Raw genomic sequence first — 24,642 nt, 5'->3', positions numbered from 1 at the left:
ACGCTTCCTAACTCTCTCAATATATATGTAATATACTCTAATATTATATATTTACTTCTTTATTTCCTATTTCCCTTTCCTACAATGTAGGCTTTATCTGTTTTCATTACTGCTCTTTCTCTCGAGGATAGACTAATACCTGGCACATAGTAGGTCAGTAAGTATATGCTGAATGAATGTGAACAAGATCTCACAGCCAGGATTGAAACTCAGTTTTGTCAGACTCAGATGCCCATACTCTATTTCACATTGTTTGTCTATGAAGGTTCCCTAAGCCTCTATTTACACCTCTATTATATTATTTAGCAAACTGTATTGTGATTATAGTTTACATGTATTTCATATTTGCTTTTCTGTAAGGTGGGAGCCACATCTTATTCACATCTCTCATGCCTAGCACGACCCTTAGTGGGAGCTAAATACTTTTTTTTTTTTTAATTATTGAATCGAACTTAGAAAGGAACAGTCTTTTTTTTTTTTTTTTTTTTTTTTTTTTTTTTGCGGTACGCGGGCCTCTCACTGTTGTGGCCTCTCCCGTTGCGGAGCACAGGCTCTGGACGTGCAGGCCCAGCAGCCATGGCTCACGGGCCCAGCCGCTCTGTGGCATGTGGTATCCTTCTGGACCAGGGCACGAACCCGCGTCCCCTGCCTCGGCAGGCAGACTCTCAACCACTGCGCCACCAGGGAAGCCCGGAACAGTCTTTTTTGATGATCTTACCTTTTACCCAGCACCCCCAAAGGGAGGGAGTTTCTTCCCTTCCTTATCCAGCAACAAGAAGCCAGAGACATCTGTGAAATTGGGCTCATGATGCTGCTTCCTCTACAAGGTATAAAGTAGTTCCCACCATGAGACTAAAGTTCTCGACTTTAATTTTGATTTTATGAAATGGCAAAACTGTTGCAAAGGATTTCTCTTGAGCCTTGTAATTTAGGACTTGAGCAGGTAGAAGAGAACCAGTTAAACTTGCAAGAGGTGTTCCCAACACACAGTCCGTCTGTAACCAAACAAATCCCTTGCTGTCACATTCTCTGCCTCCTTCTTTGTTTCTCTTATATTCCTCTTAATGTGTTTTCATCATTTTGTTGTCATTTTAAGTCAGTGAAGTAGTGTGCTAATAACTTGGTATTAATAATGTCTTTATGTGGGTACTGCATCTTGGTAGGGAGCTCAGAGAATTGTGCTTCTGGGATGTCGTGCAATGTGATGGGCAGCCGAGTGCCTTCTGCAACACAGAGGTGTAATTGGTTCAAAGGAAATACATCTTTGAGGCTAATATTACCTGTCTTTCTTCAATTCCCTATATAAATATGTTTGGAGACATTGCATTGATGATTGGAAGCTGTCAGGATACCATGCACAATAATGTGGTTAAAGAATATTAGGCAGTCTTTTTCGAAAACCGAGAAGCCATTCTGATTAACCCGTTCAATAATAACTTTGAAGGCAATATATTCATAAGCATGTATTTATCTCCAGCTAGGTAATTAAAATGCCAGTCTTCTCTGTAATTTCAGAAATCTCAACCTCCTTAAAAAGCCCTCAAGAGTCTCACCATCATTATTCAGGTAGGATGCCTGTGTACATAGACATGTCAACGGAGCTAAACGTCTGTGATTCTGCATTTGGAAACAAACACTGGTGAATTTGTGGTGTTGATATGGCTCCAACTTGAAAAGTTGTTGTTTACTCTGATGAGAGAACATTCAGATTTCTTAACTTGGGAAAACAAGTTTTTAGGATTTAAGAGAATTTGGATTTTAAAAAAAATGTGTGTATTGGTAAGTTCCAAATTGTAAAGAGGAAAGATGACCGTGAGATCTGAAAATTCCTTACGACTTCAAAAGCCAGAGATCTTTGCATTTTGGACTGGGGAGGAGACAGGCCTGAGGCTAGTCCTCTGAGGAAGGATTTTGCACCCTCACTGGGCCCTCAGTGAGGGTAACCACTGAGTGAATGCCAACCCCACAGGGTAAATTCAACAAAGACACCTTAAGGGATGTTATTAAACAAGATGTCAAGGGTCTTGACTCTCTTAAGCAACATCACTTCACAGTGATTCAGTTGTCTTTCTTTCAAAGTGGGAATAATTGTACTTGCCCTTCCTGAGGAAAAATCTGCCAAAGGGCTAGTTGAGAATAAAGAGGGAAACACTTTGAAATGCAAAGCAGTATAACAACCAACTGGACTCGTGCCATTGGGTGGTCTTTTGGGCATCATTGCTCTCAGTATTGGATTAGATAATACATGAGCAAGCTTTTTATATAATCTGAAGCTCAGTACAAGAGTACAAATGTATTGGTGTGATAATTTTCGTTATTATTATATCAAGGTCATGTGCTCAGGGTCCAGTAATAGGCTACCTTATCCTGAATTCTCCTCTGTAGTGAATAGTGTTTCTGTGGATTTCAGACTCCACATTCCAGGCTCTTGTAACTGGGTCTTTCAGCTCAGCAGTAATCCGTTATTTTGACTCCAGCTGTCAACTGAAGAAAGTATCTGGTGAGGAACACTGTAACTCACATCGACTCTGATTTGTTAAGATACAGCTCTTAACAGGAAAATGCAGATCACTTGCTTCTAATTAAAGCTGGTCTTTAGCTCTCTCTGGGAAAAGAAGATGAACTCTGCAAAATCAACAGTAGATGTCCCCACAGTCCGCTGTGCATTAGATTTGATCTGGAAAAGAAAAACCAGAAAGACCACAGATGAAAATGCTCTTTAAAAGCAAGTTCCACATCTGAATGGATTAGTGTGGTATTTGGTATTCAGGAGAGTGGAGGTAATAGCGCTACCTCAGAACATATTATATAATCTCATATAATCTATTCCTAAGACTGGGATATCCTTCCTGTTTAAGGCATAGTTTATTTTAAATACTGTATTATAGATAATATTTTTTTAAGATTTTTTTAAAAAATTTATTTATTTTTGGTTGTGTTGGGTCTTCGTTTCTGTGTGAGGGCTTTCTGTAGTGCAGCCCACAGGCCTCTCCGGTTGCGGAGCACAGGCTCCAGATGCACAGGATCAGTAGTTGTGGCTCACGGGCCTAGTTGCTCTGCGGCGTGTGGGATCTTCCCAGACCAGGGCTCGAACCCGTGCCCCCTGCATTGTTTGGCAGGCGGATTCTCAACCACTGCGCCACCAGGGAAGCCCCAAAATTTTTTTTTGTTTTTGATGTGGACTATTTTTAAAGTCTTTTTTGAATTTGTTACAATATTGCTTCTGTTTTATGTTTTGGCTTTTTGGCCCCGAGGCATGTGGGATCTTAGTTCCCCGACTAGGGATTGAACCTGCACCCCCTGCATTGGGAGGCAAAGTCTTAACCACTGGACTTCCAGGGAAGTTCTATAGATAATATTTTTGATAAAAGAAAAAAAAAGTGTCTTTGAAATAAAATATTTTAGCATTATATGAGTATATTGATGTGGGGGAGGCTTTCTGTAAATTCAGCCCACTGATGCATACTTAAACTAGTAAATCTGCTTTTGTTTGCAGCCATTGAAAGGAACAATTTAATGAGGCTTTCTCAGACCATACCATTTACACCAATCCAACTCTTTGGTGAGTGCCATTTCTACCTTCTTGAGGTCGTGCCAGGGCAAAGGCATAACATCTGAGTGAATCATAGGAGAAACCATTTTGCATAATTTTAGCTGCAAATTTTCTTTTGCCCATGGTTACAGTTTAGTGATATTAATTTCCTAAAATGGAAAGTCTTGTTAACTGCCCGGATGGTATCTAGAGTCAAAATCTGATATACTATGGGGATGGGACCTATAATGAGCAGCAGTTGGGGAAAAAGCAATAACGTTGCACCTGGCATTCACTGATTTAAGGCTGGAAGTAAGTAGAAAAGAAAAGAACCAACCAACCATACGTAATAAATACAGAAGAAAGCATTAAACGTCAATACAGTAGAAGCTAATAGACATCTAAGGAGAAATGCTTTGTATATCGCTTTTTATTTGTTTGTTTTGTTTTTGTTTGTTTTGTTTCATGTAAACTAATTGCTCTTAACTCAGAGAGCAAATGTAATTTTTAAAGGCTGGAATAGTAAGGAAAAACAAGCTCGCAATAGCCAAGGCTACCGGCATTTCTCTGTCCTGCCAATTGACAAAATAACAAGGGTCGCCACACTGTCCCAGATCTTGCTTCTCCTGAAACCCTTCACATGGGGACAGATGAGGTGGCTTCTGATCATCGATGCAAATGCCTTCTCCTTCCACTTGGCTCCATAGCTGGTTTTACAACTCGGTAGCTCTGTTTCAGATCCTTTAGGTAATTAGAACTCTAAAGTGGCATTTATCTGGCACCAAGAATACATATTTCAAAACATGTTACTAAGCATTACCTAGACATGTTCTTTGGTAAGCAATTAAATGCAAGAGTGAGCGAATAGATTCTTTTCTTGGTAAACCAGTACAGTGTTTATAAGAAAAGCCATTTGAAGCTGAGGTGTAAGGAGAAAATTAAATACAGGCTGAACAGAAGTTGTATAGAATATGTCACTTTTGTTAGGAAGCATTGCACAATATATTAGGTGGAGTCTAGGTTGAATAAGAATGGCTCCCTGTTCAACAGCCTAAAAGTGGAAGCTGTAGAGCAGTTAAAGAACATTTGTGTGTAAAATCTTTGAAGTGGGATTGGGTTTGTCTCCAAGGGTCTACTTCACATTAGCCAGGTTAACATCTAATCTTTACAACAACCCAGTGAAGAGAATGTTATTTTCACTTCCATTTTACTGATAAGGAAAGTGAGGCTTTAAGTAACTTATCCAAAGGCACAAAGGAAAGAGGGAAAGGCTCTGGGGTGTGACTTTGGTTTTAACTTTAACTGGGTTAAAACATACGTTCTCAGTGGGGTAATATCACCCCCAAGAGAGCAAAAACATCTTTTTATTTTTATGTGTAAAGCACATACACACACACACACACACACACACACACACACACACTACATAAACATAAACAGTATATCTTTGGTATTACAATGTCAGGGAAGGGGCAATTAGGAAAAAAAGTCTAAAACAGCTCCTAAGGGGGATGATAATAAACACAGGGTTAAACTGGGTTAAACTATCTCTTTAAAAGTATGCTAACACATACATATGGAATCTAAAAAAAAAAAAAAAAAGAAAAAAAGAAAATGGTCAGAAGAACCTAGGGGTAAGACAGGAATAAAGATGCAGACCTACTAGAGAATGGACTTGAGGACACGGGGAGGGAGAAGGGTAAGCTGTGACAAAGCGAGAGAGTGGCATGGACATATATACACTACCAAACGTAAAACAGATAGCTAGTGGGAAGCAGCAGCATAGCACACGGAGGTCAGCTCGGTGCTTTGTGACCACCTAGAGGGGTGGGATAGGGAGGGTGGGAGGGAGACGCAAGAGGGAGGAGATATGGGGACATATGTATATGTAGAGCTGATTCACTTTGTTATAAAGGAGAAACTAACACACCATTGTAAAGCAATTATATTCCAATAAAGATGTTTTTTTAAAAAAGTACTTGTCTTTAACAAAAGAAGCATAGCCTTGCTACTCTGATTTTATTTTTTCTATTTATAATTTATAATAAGAACAACTTAATATTTATGTGACATCTGATGCTTTGTTCATTCTCCCCCTCCCTCTTTACTGGACTATAACATGGCCAGATGTCTGTACTTGCCTCTGAACAGATGAAATTCCCATTCCCCTCTGATCCTTTGAGAAACTGAACTGATTCTGAGTTGATATTTAGGACGCCGTTCATGTCACAGACATGGATCTCATTGAACCCCTCCCCTGCACTTCTCTTTGCCGCAGGAGAAGAAGTAACTGTCTACAGGCTGGAGGAGAGTTCCCCTTTGAATCTGGATAAAAGCATGTCTTCTTGGTCCCAGCGAGGGAGATCTGCGATGATCCAGGTGTTGTCCCAAGAGGAGATGGATGGTGGCCTCCGCAAAGCCATGAGAGTCATTAGTACCTGGTCTGAGGATGACGTCCTCAAGCCGGGGCACGTTTTCATTGTGAAGTCCTTTCTTTCTGAGGTTGTGCAGGCATGGCATAAAATCTTCCAGGAGAGTACTGTGCTTCATCTCTGCCTCAGGGTAAGTCAGAGACCCAGAGCCCAGATGGACAGGTTGAAGAAAGGGGATCTGGCTCTATCCTGGTCAAAGGCCATTATCTTCTTTTTTTTTTTTTTTTCTGGTGAACACTTCCTTTATGTATAATATTCATATATCACAGATCATTGATTAAGAAGTGTCAAATACCATTGATATGATTAGGGTAGATATACACGCATATTGATGTATATACACACATATATATGTATATGTTTATATACATATGTATGTATATATTCACGCACATTCATCTATAAAGCCAATATTTTACCTAATGTGAAAACAGAGGCACACCCATCAAGGTCAGAACAAAGCGAGAATGCCCACCATCTCCACCACTATTCAGCACATTACTGGAGGTATTAACCAACTCAATTAGACAAGAGAAAGCAAAAGTATAAAAACTGGAACAGAATAAGAATGAAAACTAACTCTGTTTGCAGATGATATGATAGTAATGATAGAAAGCCTGAAGAACTAGTGATAAAAACAACTCAAGCAATAAAAGAAATCAGCAAGGTGGCAAGGTTAATAAAATTAACACACCAAAATGAATAACTTTCAGATAAGCAAATAATAACTAGTAGAAGATATTTTGGAAAAGAAAACCCTGTTTACAATAGCAAGAAACTGAAAATGCTTAGAAATAAGTGGGATGTGAAATATTTAAAATCTATGTGAGGAAGAATCACTCCTGAAAGATATAAAACTAAATTTGCACAAAGAGAAAGACAATCCTTAATCTTGATTAGGATGTTCCAACATCATCAAAATATAAGTTCCCTTGAAGTTAATTTATAAATTTAATATTATCCCAATAAAGATTAGCAGATACAAACTACTATATATAAAATAGATAAACAAAGTTCTACTGTATAGCACAGGGAATTATATTCAATATCCTATAATAAGCCATAATGGAAAAGAATATTAAAAAGAATATATATGTGTATAATTGAATCACTTTGTTATACACCTGAAACTAATTCAGTGTTGTAAATCAACTATACTTCAATTTAAAATAATCCCAATAAAAATCCCAATAAACTTTTCCTTTTTTTTCTGGAACTAGACACCTACTTAGAAAGAAAGGGAAAAAATAAAATATACATACATGTATCTGCTTACTCTCGCAAAAGGAAACATAGGAAGGTTAAACCAGAAAGCAGTGAAATAGATTGCCTAAAGGGGTGTGGAGGTTAAACCAGAAAGCAGTGAAATAGATTGCCTAAAGGGGTGTGGAGGTGGAAGGCAGGAGGGAAGAGGAGATTAAGATGGAAAAAATAGGGGAAAGAGGACACTTCTCTGAGTATGCCTTTTTAATTTTTTAAATATCTTTATTGGAGTATAATTGCTTTACAATGTTGTGTTAGTTTCTGCTGTACAACAAAGTGAATCAGCTGTACATATACATATATCCCCATATCTCCTCCCTCTTGCATCTCCCTCCCTCCCACCCTCCCTATCCCACCCCTCTAGGTCATCACAAAGCATCGAGCTGATCTCCCTGTGCTATGCAGCTGCTTCCCACTAGCTAGCTATTTTACGTTTGGTAGTGTATATATGTCAATGCTACTCTCTCACCTTGTCCCAGCTTACCCTTCCCCCACTTTGTCCGTAGGTCCGTTCTCTACATCTGCCTCTTTATTCCTGCCCTGCCACTAGGTTCATCAGTACTGTTTTTTTTTCAGATGGAGGCCATTAGCTTCAACCCAAAGGATAGCCTATTCTTTTTTGGAGGTGGTGGTATATTGTTATTTTTGGCTTTAGCTTTCGGAGTGGGTAGTGGTGGAAGCTGAATAAGGCTGAAAATCACACTTGGGAGGCCTCTAGTAATTCTGTGTTCATTAATCAGTACGCATCTGATAGTAAACCAATATTTTTATCAATTTTTCCTATTTTGCAGGAAATTCAACAACAAAGAGCTGCTCAAAAACTGATCTATACCTTCAACCAAGTGAAACCACAAACCATTCCCTACACTCCAAGGTGAGGAAATATTGGCACCCTGGCCCTTCATCTTATGTAGGAATTTCTGTCAATTTCTTCTCACCCCTGTTAGTCACGAGAAATACCAGACCCACAGGGAAGTTCCCCATGACCTTAACTTTGGTTTCTTCCTTACATAGTTCTCGGAGACAGTAAAAAGAGAATTAGACATCCTAGGTATGTTTTGGCTGAAATTGCTGAATTTATGTGAGTGGAAAAGAGAAGATCAAGCAGAGGCCATGACTAACCTCTCAATTACGAAAGCAGGCAGATCCCGGTGTAGTTACTAATGTCCAGAAACATTATGGTAGAAAAACACTTCTATTTTAAGCATAGTTTCTTCTGTTATCTTACAGAAATTAGGAACTTTAAAGGAGTGAACTCTTGTTACTTTCACTTGAGTGTTTCCATGCACTTGTATTCATTTAGCAAGACAGATCATAGTTTGGTGCTGAGGACTTACAGTAAACTTTTACTGTCTCATTTACAAGGAACTTCATAGAGCAAGACAAGAAAAGTTGAATCCAGTACTCTTTATAAGAGAGTTCCTCAGAAAGAAGGGAGGTGGGTAAACGTGGGGAAAACTCCCAGTCTTTGCATTCCATTCTTTCAGTAGAAAGGCAAAGCCATGTGCATTGAGGCTGCTGGGACTAGAGTTAGCTCATCTCCCCTGGTGCTCTCTGTTTAGTAATATAAGTCCCACCTTTGCTGCCTTTCGGGGAATCAATGGCCTCTTCCCACCCTCCCTTGCCATAGGTTCCTGGAAGTTTTCTTAATCTACTACCATTCAGCCAAGCAGTGGTTGACCATTGAGAAGTATATGACTGGGGAGTTCCGGAAGTACAACAACAACAACGGTGATGAAATTGCCCCCAGCAACACCTTGGAGGAGCTGATGTTGGCTTTCTCTCACTGGACCTATGAGTATACTCGGGGAGAGCTGCTGGTTTTAGATCTGCAAGGTGATTGATAGCTGAGGATTTGATACAACAGGCATGAGGCAAAGTTCAGGAAACAATGACCAGGGATTGCTTTCTCAATGTCATTGTCACCTACATTTGACCCCAGCTCTTTCTTTACTCAAAGCCATAGTTAAGGTCTTTTCAGTGGAGACATTCCTTGGCAGTGTGTACTTTTTTTTTTTTTTTTTTTTTAAACAGGAGATGGTATCTGTTTTCTGAATTTATTTGTTGTTTGTGGAACTGTTCTAAGTGGGAGGAACCAGACAGGTGTCCCGAGAGATCATGCAAGAACCAGGATGGGTAATGTATGGAGTTGCCCCATCTAGCTTTGAAGGGAGGTAGCACCATTTATTTCAGAGACATTGTACAATGATGATCATGAGCACCTACTGTGCCGTTTCTCACCTAGATCAAGAGAAAAAATATAAGCAGATGATTAGCTGCCCAGAATTTAAAGTTATCTAAAATGTTAATCTAAATGGGGAATGAGTTTTATACCCAATTTTCCAGTTTTATGGCTTTTCTTTGAACTTACGTTCACAGTAACACTTAGGCATGCATTTATACACACAGGTAAGTTTAAATTCTGCTCATTTTTCATGATTTTGAGCTCAGTATTTTAGCAGTTTATAGTTTAGCTTGTTCTCTTTGCTGTGTACCTTGATATAAGAGTTCACAAAAGTATAAACTCAGTCTGTGAAAGGCAACTTAGTGCACTCTTATTTAATGGAAGCCTTTGATCAATGCATCTTTCTACTATCAACACCTCACATGTGACTTATAATCCTGCAGCACGAAACAGAGTATCTCTAGCAGGCTTTCCTTGCAGGGACAGAACGAAATATGTATTAAGGTCAAAGTTTAGTCCCTGGGCTCACTGACTGGGGCTTTGGTTTTAAATAAGGGATTTAGCCCAGGCACTTTCATAGAAGTTATCTCATTTAATCCCAGAAGCAGCACCTTGAGGTAGATATTGTGGGGACTTTAGGCCCAGAAAGTTTAAATAACTTGCCCAAGGTTGCACAGTGGCTTCAGTGGAAGCCAAGGTGCAGACTTAAGCTGGTTTGACCCTCCATGTTCTCTCCTTTTCACTGTTCTGTCTTTTATTTCTCTATAAGTTTCATAGCCATAGGGCATTACCATGTTCTGGTTCATTTAAAATGATAGGGCCTTTTCCTTGTCCTCTCTGACTTTTCCATCTCTCCACACCCGGGATTCTGTGCTGAAAGCCAGGCTTGGAGGATGGAGACAGTCGAGATGAACAGGCAGTCCTGGGACATCGTGAGCAATGTACACTAAGACTGCAAACCCATTTTGATTGAAATTTCTGTCACACGCTTAAGGATGTATACATATATACTTCTCAAACTATACATAAGTCCTTCTGTCCTTTCAGATCTATGCTGTTCACAGGTGTGAATTATATTTCTAACCCTCAAACACAATATTTTAGGAAGCAATATAAACAAAGTTAAAACAGTCAAGGTGATTCAGCTTTTAAACCAGCAAGTACAGTATGATCCATGTAAACCCAGCACACTGATGCCCAAGGCTGCTTTTGTAGCTCATGTTGGGGAAAGGTTGATTGTTTTCATCTATACTTGAGTGTCTGTGCTTTGAGTTTTGGGTGGAGATGTTTAAAAAGTAAAAAACAAACAAAAAAACAAAGAAAAACTTTAAGGAATTAATGATGACTCTTCAGTGTGTTTTTGTTTAATGATGTTTATATTTGGGGATTTTTATGTCTCTTAGTAATCCAAAGTGACATTAAACAGAACAAACACTGCATTGATAGTCTTGGGGGAAAAAGGAATTAACTTTATTTTTTTACTGGGCAATTATGTGAATTGCAGAAATAGACCACTCCAAATAAACTATGTCAAAACATTGACCTTCAAAGGAGGGAAGAGTGGACATCATAGAATGAACATGAAGAAATTGAGATACTTATCGGAGAGTTTTGCTGATTGGTTAGCCCTGAATTTATGGAAGAATGTGAATCCTATAATAGTAATTACAAGCAGTTATATTACTACTGCTACTAGCTAACATTTACTAAATAGTTACTTTGTGTCAGTCACTCCGTTAAAGGCTTATGTGCATTAATATGTTTAATCCAAACCAGGTTGGAAAGGAAAAATGGGAGAATATAATGTATTCTTAAAATATCGTAATAGTTTTCAGTTCAGTTATGTTTTACATTTAATTGATTAGTATTTTTAGTCTTTGGAGAGATGATGTGCTTTGTCTGGGTGGCAGGGAGTGGAGACTGAAAGATGAGTTAGCTGCAGTTAGGAGAGGCCCTGTCATCACGGTCCTGGGGGCTGACTCCTGACTCCACCTGAATTAGCTGCATGACCAGGGGGCAACCACCTTGAGTCCCACTTCCCTCATTTGTAATAATGTCAATAATGTTATGCGCTTAACTCAGAGTGTTGTTAAGGGGCTGAAACTAAGCAAGTTCCCGACACAGTGAATGTTATTATTGTTAGTATTAGTCTCTGTGTGGCTTGTTAAAATGGAAGTTAATCTTCAGTTGTGGGTAGTCTACTCTTAGCTGTGTGGTCCTGGTGATACTTGAGGGAGATCCCAGCTTTGGCCTCTGTAGAGTGAAGCCCTGATCAGCTTGCTGTGGCTCCCTATTGCTTTGAGGGAAAGAAGGAATGAGAAACACTCTGGCAGTTTATTCTTTCAGTTTCTTCTTTTCTTCTCTTTACTTTCTTCCAAGGGAGTGCCAGTCATTAACCCAGAAGCTACCACATCAGGCCAGGAAGCTGAACTCTAGGGAGAGGCTTGACTAATTTCTGATCACTTGTAATTATACTGTAGTCTTCCAGTCTCCTTCCATTTAAAAATCTTACACGTGAGAGCCTGAATCGTCATCCTTATACATGAAATCCAGTATTTAGTTTCCAGCAATAGGAATGAAAAACAATTGTATTTCAAATTACAGTGGTCTGTGGCATGTTTTTTTTTTAAGCTCACTATTTTTTTTTCAAATAACTTTTGGAGATATTAATTTTTTATTCAACAAAACAGTTTCCAGTATAAGTCAGCATTAGCATCAGCATCAGCATGGTGCATTCTGCTGCTACAAGGAAGGTGACTTCTTTCCATTGATGTAGAAGTTCATTGATGCATCCCAAGGTGATTGGAATCAGAATGTAGGTCTCTGAGTTTCTCATAAGGATGTGCTATGTATTGCCTGTACATGGGCATTTACTCTGTTAATGCCAGTAAAGAGATAGCACTGGAATTTTTAGATCTTAAAATGTCTTATTGTCTTTCATGTCTTCCAAATATCTACGTATGTGGGTAGGATGGGCACCTATGTTAAAGTTTGCCAACTGGGTGTCTCCTGTGTAGCCGGGAGAGGCTGGGGTGGTAGTAGTGGGTGTGGTGGTGCAGCATGATTGGTTCTCTGAATTGCTTTCTTTTTTTTAACTCATTGGAATGCCCCTTCTGCCATTTAAGGGTCCCAAAAGATGTTTTTAGTAGTTAAGCTTTGAGCTGTCAGATTGGTTTTAGGGATATAAAGGTTTGTAGAAACCCTTTACTCTCAGTCTTATAGGAGGTTCTATTCATTAAGAAATAGTACTTTAGGAAAGTGAGATAATCAGAACATGATTTTACCAGTGGTAAGAAAATAGTTTTACTTCACAAGAGCTCTTGATAGAATAAAGACAAAAATAGCAGTTGACATGTTTCAGCTTCTTCTGGATCAGACATTTCACTAAGTAGTTTGTATATGCTAGTTCATGTAATCCTCTCAGTAACCCTATAGGATAAGGCCCATGATTATCCACACTTGCAGGTGATACAGTTGAGACTCAGAGATTAAAGAAGGTGTCCAGATCACACAACTAGGGAGTGATGGGGCTGTGAGTGGGACCCAGATTCTTTGACTTCTGCCTATTTAACAGGCTACAAGATTGAAAGTAAATGGGAGCTGATGTGATTTTGATAGACTATTTTTCCCCTATAAAACCTCCTTTTCCACAATTCTTTAGGTATTGTGCGTATTTCAGCTTAAATTTACAGTTTACTCAGACGTCAGTCAGCCTAAAGCTTTCATCACTGCTGGGAATTGTAGGCATAAAGTCAGGTCTGAGCTTAAATGTGTGAAGGATTTGTAGCCTTTAGTCTTTCTATTGGGGGTACATGGGCTGTCTGTTTGTTGTTTATTTACTACATAGTTAAACATAGTTGTTCTGTTTATTTGCTACATGTTTGCTGTATAGTTAGGGTCTTGTTAGGCTGTTCCTTTTTTTTTTTTGCGGTACGCGGGCCTCTCACTGCTGTGGCCTCTCCCGTTGCGGAGCACAGGCTCCAGACGCACAGGCTCAGCGGCCATGGCTCACGGGCCCAGCCGCTCCGCAGCATGTGGGATCTTCCCGGACCGGGGCACAAACCTGTGTCCCCTGCATCGGCAGGCGGACCCTCAACCACTGCGCCACCAGGGCAGCCCAGGCTGTTCCTTTTTATATCTGTAATGAGAAAAGCATAAAGAACCCAGCCTATTCATATGACTTTTTCTTTAAAAAACAAAGCACATTTTGCATACTGCCCCTTGAGCCTGTGTTTCAGACTTATTTTCCCTTTCCCTATTCAAAATCAATGTACAAAGAGATTCTAAGCCAAGGGTTCTGAAACGGACTCTGGGTAGAATTCAGAGGATCTGTGTACTTTGATGAAAAAACAAATTAAAATTATACCTTGGGACTTCCCTGGTGGCGCAGTGGTTAGCAACCCGCCTGCCAATGCAGGGGACACGGGTTCGAGCCCAGGTCCGGGAAGATCCCTCATGCCGTGGAGCAACTAAGCCTGTGAGCCACAGCTACTGAGCCCACGTGCCACAACTACTGCAGCCCGTGTGCCTAGAGCCTGTGCTCTGCAACAAAGAGAAGCCACCGCAGTGAGAAGCCCGCACACCACAACAAAGAGTAGCTCCTGCTCGCTGCAACTAGAGAAAGCCTGCGCACAGCAACGAAGACCCAATGCAGCCAATAAATAAATACATTTATTTAAAAAATAAAATTACACCTTTATTTCATTAACCTATAGCTGAAATTCATCATTTCCTTGAGTTATAACGGAGACGACAGATCACAGTGGCATTAGCAGTACCCGTGACTGTTTGCAATAGCAATTACAGGTATTAACATAGCACATTGCAGTGTTGGCAGATATCTCAAAATACTGGTTGTATTTATTACTTGTTGGATGTTATAGTGTTATTAGACTTGTGCTTGATCCTGTTATTTAACATACTAATAAAGAAGCACGTGTATTGCAATACAATTTAAAAAATATTTTGATCACTGTATTTCAGTATCATTTGGTTTCCTTTGTAATCTTATGTATTCAAACTATGCATTTAAAAACATTATTCTGAGAAGGGCATCCCTTAGCTTCATCAGACTGCCAAAAGGGTCATGACCCAAAAAAGGTTGAAAACTCCCTACTTAGGTTATTTTCCTAAGGAAGTCAGTTTCTCGGGAATGGTTTATAAACTATAAGGATTACATTTTCTTGTGAAAGGTTTAACATATGGTAAAACATACAGAACATAGTAAAAATCTTTCTTTTTTAAAATAGTGGTTAGAAAATGTGTTTTTTTTAACAAATAGAAATATACAACAATGTTATACATTTTATTTGATTTTTAAATAAATTTCCCCCAAGGTTGGTCTCTTCCAAGGCAAGAGGACCAGTGCTGATTAGAGGACAATCCCACATGGTGCATTCACCTGTCTGACTGGCTCACCTGTGAAATGCTGCCTTTGGAAGTCAGTCTCACCACCATTCGCATTTTATAACAGATTCACTTTGGTGTTGATCCCTGTTTTGATAAATGTTAGTTTTATATGACACGTTATCCTTTTATGCATTGGTGCCGTTTTTTAAGAAGTAAAATTTATTGAAGAATCACATACATTCAGGAAATTACACACAGCATGAGTGTACATCTCAAAGAATTTCCACAACTGAACACGTGTATGTAACCAGCACCCAGATCAAGCATGTGCGGTGTTTGTATTCTTCTGTTTATAAACGCTATATATATATATACATATATATATATATATATGGCATTTGATATGTGTCTTTGATGGAGTGGAGGTGATACCTGCAGAACCACACAGCACCTTGCACCTTTCTGAGCACTGATGGACTCCATCTAAGGAGACCACGGACTAGGGGGAAGGACACAAGCTTTGGCTTAGCTTCAATCCTGTTATGACCTCTTGTGGTCTGTGCAACCTCTGACAAGTTGCTAAATCTCTTTGAACATCAATGTACTCATTGGTAAAATGAGGCTGTGAGGATGCCAATACTTTTCTTTCATGATTACCAAGAATTAGAAAAAATAAAATTAGAAAAAATAAAATTAGAATGTCTAGTATGTACAAGTGGTAAATGAATGATGGATGCTATTATCAGGAACTGTGAACACATCACAGAAACACTTTTTGTAGCCTAGAGGTTTATTGCAGCATAATAGAGGGGGTTGCGGGAGACAGGGCATCAACTAAAGTTTTCAGACTTGCCTGGACAATTTAGTAGAGTTAATTTACATGATGTTGAGTTTACTACAGGGTGGGTGTCTAGTTAATAGTAGAGTTAATTCACATGATGTTGAGTTTAGTACAGGGTGGAAAGAAGGTAGGTATAAGAAAGAATTTTAAATTTGGTTATTATTTTCTTGAATTTCTGAGAAAATGAAATTCCCCATTTGGTAAATGAATTTTCTTTTTCTTTGGAGGTGTTGGAGAAAATTTGACAGATCCATCTGTTATAAAACCTGAAGAAAAACAGTAAGTTAATTTATCATTTAGAAAATTGCATTTAACACATTGTACATGGTTTCTTAAAAATAATTTTTAAACATTTCTATATCTTGCCTAGATCCTAGAAAGGTTTTGATGTCCCTTTTATCTATATCTGTATCTATATCTATATCCAAAAATATCTACATCCAAATACAATACAATACAATACAATAAGATTTAAAATACAATAAGATTTTAAAGAATGCATAGATTAGGAAATAGGGGCAAAAAGAAAATAAGGAAGTAAAATAAGATTAAATCTGGAGTTGTTAGTACACAAAAATGGAAACTATGTATAAAGACCAATGCAGTGGTCAGAACTTTGTTGCAAATTTGACTCTGAGTTTTCTAGTGGCCCAGACAAAAGAGAAATATGGGTAAATTCAGCCTCCCTAGCTTTGACATGAAAACAATTAATGTCATAGGAGTAGCACAGTTTGCTTTGTTGTCATCACAGTGGAGTCATTGCATCTTATCATGGGCACTGTCTTCCATTACATGCCTATAAAATGAAAGCTGAGGGCATGAAGTGTGGTATTCAGTAACAGCAAATCTATGAGAGGACAAAACAGTGGGGCTTAAATATGGAGCCATCAGATTGTTAATTCAGGACTGAAGTGTAAATTATATAGAAGGATGAGTCATCTGCCTAGCCTTTGAATTCCCATGGGCATTTTATCCCATAAGCAGGCTTTTGGGAAGACTTGGTAGTAGAGGAGGTGGTATTCTTCTGTTAAAGGTGGAGTAAAAAGAAGAGATGGTGATGATTAAGGGAGGACCAACATGGCAGATGACAGTGGTTTTCAAACATGAGCTTTCATCATAATCACCAGGAGAGCTTGTTAAAATACAGATCGCTGCCCCCTACCCCCAGCCTTTGATTACTCCGGTTTCTGATTCAGTGGGTTTGGGATGGGTCCAAATAATGTAACAATTCCCAGATGATTCTAATTCTGCTGGCCTAGTGCCCACACTTTGAGAACTGCTAGCATACAAAATTCTAATTTCTTAGTTGTCCTAAGTGTCTATACTTGGCCCCTGAGTTGTAAATCACACACACACACACACACACACACACACACACACATATATAATTATATAAGTGGGCAATTCGTATATGATGAAATCTGAAACTTTCACTTCCCTCCTGTTGGACTCATATTGTAAATATTCACTGCTTTAATGCTCTGTTCTTTTACTGAACAATTTAATCTAAATATGGTACCATTTGTAGGCGTCTATGCAAAGAGGTACATCTAAAAGTGTATTAGCTACTCCTGTGAACTAAGAGAGCTAGAGAAGATAAAGGTGAGCCATGTTGCTCCTGTGAATCCAAATCCCATGATATTTGACCATGGAGTTCATGTTGTAACCCTTAGGGTACAGATAAAGGCTTTGTTATGTTTCACTTTAGCAGAGTTGAAGTGTTTTTGGCTAAAAATACATATTATTTCTTCAGCAGCCCAGTGTGCCCAGGGGTTTTTAGTAGGAACCTGTATTACAAGTACTTCCTTTATAATTTTGCAGTGAAATTTTTTTTGCATATAAAATGGATCAAGTTGATGTATACTCTGTCATTTATTAAATTTTGACCTTGGTATATATATGTAATATGACCTGAATATTTCCAACTTTTAGAATTCTAAGAAGATTATATTATTCCTCTTGACAGTTGAGTATTTAACTGCATTCTATAGGCCAGTGGGTCTCAATTTCTATTAGGGTCACCTAGGGAACTTAAAAAAAAATGCTGCTCAGAATTAACATCAAGTTAGAATCTCAGAGTATAGGACCCTGATGTCTGTATTTTTCAAAAGTTCCCCATGTGATTCTAATGGGCAGTCAGGGTTGGGAGCCTCTGTCTTATGTCAAACTTTATTTTTTATGACTTGAGGATGTCATAAACTTTGGAAGCTGATAGATTAGTATCACTGTAGCCTGCCTGGTTTTGTGGGGTCACCTAATTTTGGGTGCAGTTGGTCTTCATGGTGAAGATAATAAGTATTATTCTCTCACAATGTGGTGAATTACATCTAATCAGTTCAATGAGATGGCATTTTGGGATGCCGTCTATTTGTTAAACTTTTGCTACACAAAGCACCGGCCATGAACCACTAGCATCAGCATCACCCGGGAGATTGTTAGAAACACAGACTCTCAAGACCCTCCCTAGACTTCCTGAATAGAATCTCAATTTTCATAAGATCTTCAGGTGTTTTGGTATAAATTAAAGGTTGAGAAGCAAGTGCTTTCACATGTTGTTTTATTCTTAACAACAACCTTGGAAGGAAGTGTCTTCAATCCCAGTTCACAAATGAGAAAACTGAAGCTCAGTGGAGATGGCAATGAGGAGAAGGGGGTCAATGAAAGGGAATGATCCTCTACCAAAAGGAAAGATGTTTTGTGGTGCAAATTCTGATATTGTCTCTAATGCCTCTTGTCTCTTAACTTTCCCCAACCTTTTGCACATGAAGACAAAGTCATCAGACCTGCTCCCCCAAATCCCTTCTGGCCACTTAACTTGGTTCCTCAGGTCATTGACCTTCAGTGGAGGCTGCCTCAGTGTTATTGGTAGTTTGGGATTGCACCTTTTTTTTCACTTACTGCCTTGATGGTTTTGGGCATTTGACAAGTATGAAATGATAATGATGATGATGATGATGATGATGATGAGATGTTCTTTAGTAAATCTCTGTGTACATGACACTAATTAGCATTTCCTTGAAGGTGGAACCAAGCTACCTCCTGCTTTCCTGTGCTGTGAAAAATCTGGAAAACAGTTGTATATTTTTTCAAACGTCGTTATCTGAGACTGCAAGGCTGTAGGCATGGCGTATGAATGTCCCTACAGCCCTCCTTCACTCTCCCCTGCACAGGGAGTGGTCGAACGCCCGATACATACATATTATAGTAATTTTGATTCTTTTGTCTTAACTTTAACAAAGCTCATAGAGGGAAACAATTTTGCTTACAGCTTTTATCTGAGAATCAATGTTACACTTCTAAGTTGGGAACTTTCATGCTTTATTGGGAAGGAAATGGCAGTGTGGAATGCAAACGAGTGAAATATTCCAACAGGGTCATGCCAGAGAGACTATAAAAGGAATGCTTCAGTTTTAATTACTAAAGTAACGCCTTCATTTTTCACTTTATCAGCATCATAGAGTTCCAGTACTAAATATTGAGTGATTCCATCTCTTTGCCATATTTGGTTTCACCTTATAGAAGTGGTTCCTTACCAGATGGATTGAAAGAGGAATAGTTAACAGAGGCAGCTTATGCAGCCTGGTAAATACCACCAGAGCCGTATTTTGTAAGGGCGATTGAGTGACCAGGAAAGTTAATCCTGGGTGTCTGTTCACATTGTCTTCCCAAGAGATTTCCTCCACCTACTCGCCTCAGAGCAAAGAGGCAATCTGAGATCAAACTGACATCAACCCTCATTCTGAGCTTGGCACATCTTCAGAGCAGCTACTGTTATTCTGCCAAAAGGAAGTGGAAATTGAGATAAATGTTTCAATACTCAGATGGAAAAGTCCATTTTTACACCACATCCCTTTTGAAAAACCGCATTCCTTAGAAGCGAAATTTATTGTTTCCTTTTGTGATAGTTTGCTTTTCTTTTTTCTTAAGACGTGGTATTTAAGAGCGGTAATTGAGTTCAGATTTTAAAATGTGCTGTTTCCCACTCTGCATGTCATTAAAATAAAATATTAGCTTTCATAAAGTTTCTTTGGAAGTGTTTCTGGTGTGCTCTATTCCTTGGTGTGTAGAGTGTCAGCCGAAGAATAATGGTTGTGAATGATCAAATAATGGATGAACGTTGATCCTAAAATCTGCTAAGAATCTATTATAATTATAGAGTGTTAAAAATGTGCCTAAGATATACTGACTTACTTCCACAAAATCATCATCTCCTAGTTGTCTTGTCTTTTCACAAAGAGCCCAGCTATAGCAGTTTGCAGGGTAGAAGTAGCTATCAAAAGAGCCATGGATACTGGGCGTCGGGTTTTGTCGGGCTTTTGTGTTTGAGGACATTGGTTATTTTCAGAAAAGTATTTGGGTTTGAAACAATGCATATCAATTTTTTCAGAAGGGGTGTTCCAATACCAAGTTTATTTTACTTTATACTTACCTTTCGGGTATTCTAGTAGAACAGTTGGTAATGAATGTCATTCTCTCACCTCATATGCATTAAAAAGGGTCTCACTGTATTCTGTTTTAATGTGGTACATAGAAAATTCACTTTTCTATCAGATTAGCGTGGAAATGAGTTTCACAGTAGGTCTTGGAGTTGGGTCCAAAGATTGAAGTGCATTTGAATTTTAAATTTGCAAACCTAACATTGTTGCTTCCCCAAAGTGCTCTGTTCTTTGTTGGCTCCTTCAAGTTTACTGGGTTACTATGGGATACTGTTCGGTATCTCAGAGAATCCTAGTTGAGCTCCTTTTTCTGAGCTGTGATCTAATTGATATTCTGATATTTCCTCTAGATCAAGAGGAATGGTGTTTGGCCCAGCCAATTTAGGGGAAGATGCAATTAGAAACTTCATTGCAAAACATCGTTGCAACTCCTGCTGCCGGAAGCTCAAACTCCCGGGTATGCCCCCAAACAATTCTATTTTTCTCTAAGTAAATCTCTCATTGAACAACGTCCATTGTAACCTGGGATAGAGTAGAAAATCTTAATCACATTTTTATCTCATTCGCAGTTGAGGCCTGACTTTCTGACTGCAAATTTTTCAAGTCTCTAAAGGGATTAAAAGGACAGGGATTTACTTCAGGTTCTGCCAAAATGTGATAAAACAACATTGGGCCCAATACTTGTCACAGTCTCTCCAAGGGAAAAGTTCCTCCTACTTAATTGGGGCAAAATTGGACAGAGGCAGGTCTCTGTTCCCTGCCCCGCCCCCTCCCCTTTGGGTCTTGAGTGGTGCCCACAGAGTTTCTATTCTATTCTTATTTACTCATTGGACACTTGGGAGAGTGTGGCATGGAGGGAAACAACAGCTATCAATTAAAGTAGTGCTTTTCACTATGAAAACCTGCCACTTTCAACATACATCACAAAGTATATTTTAAAAATCTGATGAGATAATATGGCACACTTTCTTTGAAACTAATAGAGTCAGCACAGAAAAATATTTCTAACATAAAAGTAAGTGGCTGGAGGTCTGTGTCCCCCAGATTGGCAGCCCCAGCTCTGCTGCATTTTTTCCTTTTATCTCAGAAGGGATGCTTTATGTCTGTCTCAGCTTGCTCACTATTTTTCTAAGGTTGCGCCACACTTGCCCTTAGAATGGAATTTCACGTCTTTTAAGCTGAGTAGCCCTTCCAGCCTTATCATAAATGATCAAACCCTGAATTGGAAATCAGTAAAAGATCAACATCCATTGTAACCTGGGATGGAGTAGGTGTAAATTTACAACAAAGAAAGGCACTTTCTAATCTTGTTGGAGTTAGAGGTAGGAGTTGCCCTTGTGGGCACGAGGTAGCAGAAGACTGGGATGTGGAGCAGATTCCAGTTCCTGTGGGAAATAGCTTATTAGCCAGGGGTGGTGGCGGTGGGGACATCAGACTGGAGCAGTACAGACAGGAGGGGTCTCGATGTCTTCTTGGAGCTGCCCAGGACTCCTTCTCACAAACCACCCAGAAGAACTGGGCAAAGAGATCAGTCCATAGCATATTGGCCAAGCTGCCCACTGGCCTCCTCTGGACAGAAGGAGCCCAGGAAGGAGAGGGGGCTGGGCTGAGTGGCATCCAGGCCCCCAGGTAAGGGCCCTGTGGGAGGCAGGAGCTGACACATATCTCCATCCCGTGATTGCGGGCTGGAGTCCAGCCCATTAACTCAGCATCCTTAGGCGCTGACCTCTTCCCAGGACTGATTCATTGTTTCCTGGGCAGGGCAGCTTCTCATTCTTGATCAAGGACTGTATCTCATCAGCCAGGAGAAAGGGGGCCTTGAGGCATAACTCACTGCTTCCATCCAGTTAGCTCTTCTGTATGATTACGATTTCCTCCCTCCCTCCCTTCCTTTCTTCCTTTCTTTCTTTCCCTACTGTGGTGGCTTTTGAGTAATTCAATAATTCCTCCATTTCTGGACCTAATCCTTGCTTCCTTTCAAAACCTTAGTTAACACATTTAAATGGAGATAAAAAATATCCTCATTTACTTGAACATTTGGTAATTTGAATTTTAAAAAGTTTAGCTCGGAAAACAGGATTGGGGTGATTTTTCTTTTTGTTTATGTTTTACTTTTTTTAAATTTTCTTTTTTTTTTTAAAGAGAGGCAGTTTAGGGTAGTATAAGAGCATGGGATTCATAGGGTGAGCTCACATCCCAGAAATGCTTTTTGCTAGTTTTGTGACCTTGGCCCTCATTCTTATCTGTAAGCTGGGGATAATAGCACCTATCTCATAAAGTTGGCGTGAGGGTTGAAGTAATGTAATAACTGTTGGTTATTATTAAACTATAATGTGTATTAGTTTTATGTCCAGATAATCCCCATTCAACATTAAAAAATAATACAAGGAATGCATGTTTAAGATTAACAAATTTAATCAACACAGCATACAATGGTTTACAAACATTTAAAGGTCACTCTCCTCCATAAGTTTCTCCCCAAGGGTTACCTTTATTAATGATTTCTTTTGATAATTTCCCTGTGAAATTAAAGAAGGAGGCTTCAGGAAGCATAAGGTCTGATAATTGGGTGAAGTCTTTATAGGTGCAGCCAAACCTGAGGTACAGCTTTGTTGCAGAAAACTGACCACTGACATCCCGAGTCCACCATTTTTTGGCTGCACTCTCTGGCTCTGCCATCATTCAACAAGTGAAAATGCCCTGTTTCCAGTTTGGCCTCACTTAACTCTGGGCAGGTCATGACTTATAGGGCACCGTGTATTGAGTCAAGCAACCAAAGCTTGCCTCCCCTGCCCCAGTGAACACAGCCCTGGGGAGTTAGAGTCACACATGGGCATGGTGGGGTGTAGTTTGGACATGGTTGAGGGTTTGAGTTTCACATATCAGTGGCCCAAGGGAGCAGAGTCCTCTCTGAGCACTTGGCCTAAAGTCCTGAAGTCCAATCTATCTGTGTGAATATTATGTTCTTAAGGATTCTCTATAACTGTCTTAATTGTCTTCCTTGCAGATTTAAAAAGAAATGACTATTCCCCCGGAAGGATAAATTCCGCCTTTGGACTTGAAATCAAAACTGAACCAGCTGAGGAGACTCCAGCAGAGGAAGAGGGTAATAATCCTCCAGAAGACCTCACACGATTGTAAAAAAGGGAGAAGTAAGAAGATGACAGCCCTTGCCCTCCCTTCTATGAACTCTATGGTAACATAGATTGATTGATGTAACACTGGTTATGTCAGAGCCTCTGCCAGGATGGCCTTACCCTGAGGGCCTCCTGGGACATGCCTTCTGAGCCTCATGTCTCCCCTCCTCAAGGACCTCACTGGTGTATGATGAATGGGTTCTCCTAGATATTGACCTGTGTGCAGGGTGCTTTGCGTGTGTTCGTCATCCTCAAGTTGCACAAGTAGACAGATGACTCAGCCAGGAATGCTGCTCCTTCATACCTCATTCCTTGGTGCAGAATGCTGGGCACTAAAGAACCAGGCAGATAAATTTAATTTATTTTCTTACTATGTGTGCAGACTCTAACCTCCACTACTATTCATCACCTCACCCACTTATTGTATTTATGTATATATGTACATAAAAAAGTCACTTGACTCCCTCCTCTCCTTTCCAGCAGCACAGGGCTTTGAATAGCGACACAAAGGAAAACAATGGAGTAAGGGTGTATTTGCACAGGCTGGAGCACCCTCCTGTACAAACTAACCAGTAAAATGTTAGCATCCTGGTGAAATCTAGATGGGTTTCAATATTGTCAGTGAATCGTATGATAACCAAGCATTTCAGGTTTCTCTGGAAGAGAGGAAAGGGAAATCTAAAACAAACGCCCTTGCATCCTTTTTTTTTTTTTTTTTTTTTTTTTTTTTTTTTTTAAGGGGACAAGGATATATAAAACTAGAAATTATTAAGAAATGTTTTCCCTTCCCTTATGCTCAGGGACACTATTGGTTAGAGAGTTGACTAAGCCAACCTCTAAAGTATTACTCCCTTTTTCAAACCTGGGTATATAATATTACAAGCTAAATTACTTTATGTCAGGTCCTATGAGGAAAGGTGGGGTTTTTCAATGAAAACATGTTTCACAGGTAATTGCCTGGTTGAAATACAGATTTCTGGTGGCTTAACGAGTGCTGGAGTGTATATTTTAAGTATGGCCTGAGCACATGTGATCAGTTTCAGTGACCTGAAGAAAGGGTCCCTGGAAGCCACACTGTACAGCAGTGGTCCCCACCCTTTTTGGCACGAGGGACTGGTTTCGTGGAAGACAGGTTTTCTATGGACCCGGTTGCAGGGGGTGGGGGATGGTGTGGGGGGGTGATGGTTCAGGCAGTAATGCCAGTGATGGGGAGCGGAAGATGAAACTTTGCTTACTCGCTGCTCACTTCCTCCCGTGCGGCCTGGTTCCTGACAGGCCGCAGACCGTTACTGGTCCGGGGCCCCGGGGGTCGGGGACCGCTGCTGTACAGCATGTTTGGGGGATCAGTCATCCCTCTTTCGCACTTATCAGGGTCACCCTACCTCAGAACAAGCACAGATTGTTCACACAAGGAGGAGTTGGAAGGCTGGGAATCTTCTCCCCACTCTTCCTGCATCTCCTTTCCTC

The 24,642-nt window shown here is 39.8% G+C and overlaps 1 protein-coding gene across 1 annotated transcript in view; it reads left to right on the top strand.

The window, feature by feature from the left end:
• Positions 1–23,889, top strand: part of TRPM6 (transient receptor potential cation channel subfamily M member 6) — a 139,678-nt gene extending 115,789 nt beyond the window's left edge. Inside the window, 8 exon segments of the mRNA XM_081236652.1 lie at positions 1,516–1,566; positions 3,497–3,562; positions 5,811–6,094; positions 8,019–8,101; positions 8,858–9,063; positions 15,830–15,881; positions 20,389–20,495; positions 23,046–23,889. Of these exon segments, the coding sequence (XP_081092778.1) occupies positions 1,516–1,566; positions 3,497–3,562; positions 5,811–6,094; positions 8,019–8,101; positions 8,858–9,063; positions 15,830–15,881; positions 20,389–20,495; positions 23,046–23,179 (983 nt within the window). The 3' untranslated portion in view covers positions 23,180–23,889.
• Positions 23,890–24,642: the final 753 nt, after the last annotated feature.

Source organism: Mesoplodon bidens, assembly GCF_964165515.1.
Source record: "Mesoplodon bidens genome assembly, chromosome: 6".
Lineage (NCBI taxonomy): Eukaryota > Metazoa > Chordata > Mammalia > Artiodactyla > Ziphiidae > Mesoplodon > Mesoplodon bidens.
Note: the sequence above shows the minus strand (reverse complement) of the source record. Positions and strands in the feature narration are given on the sequence as shown.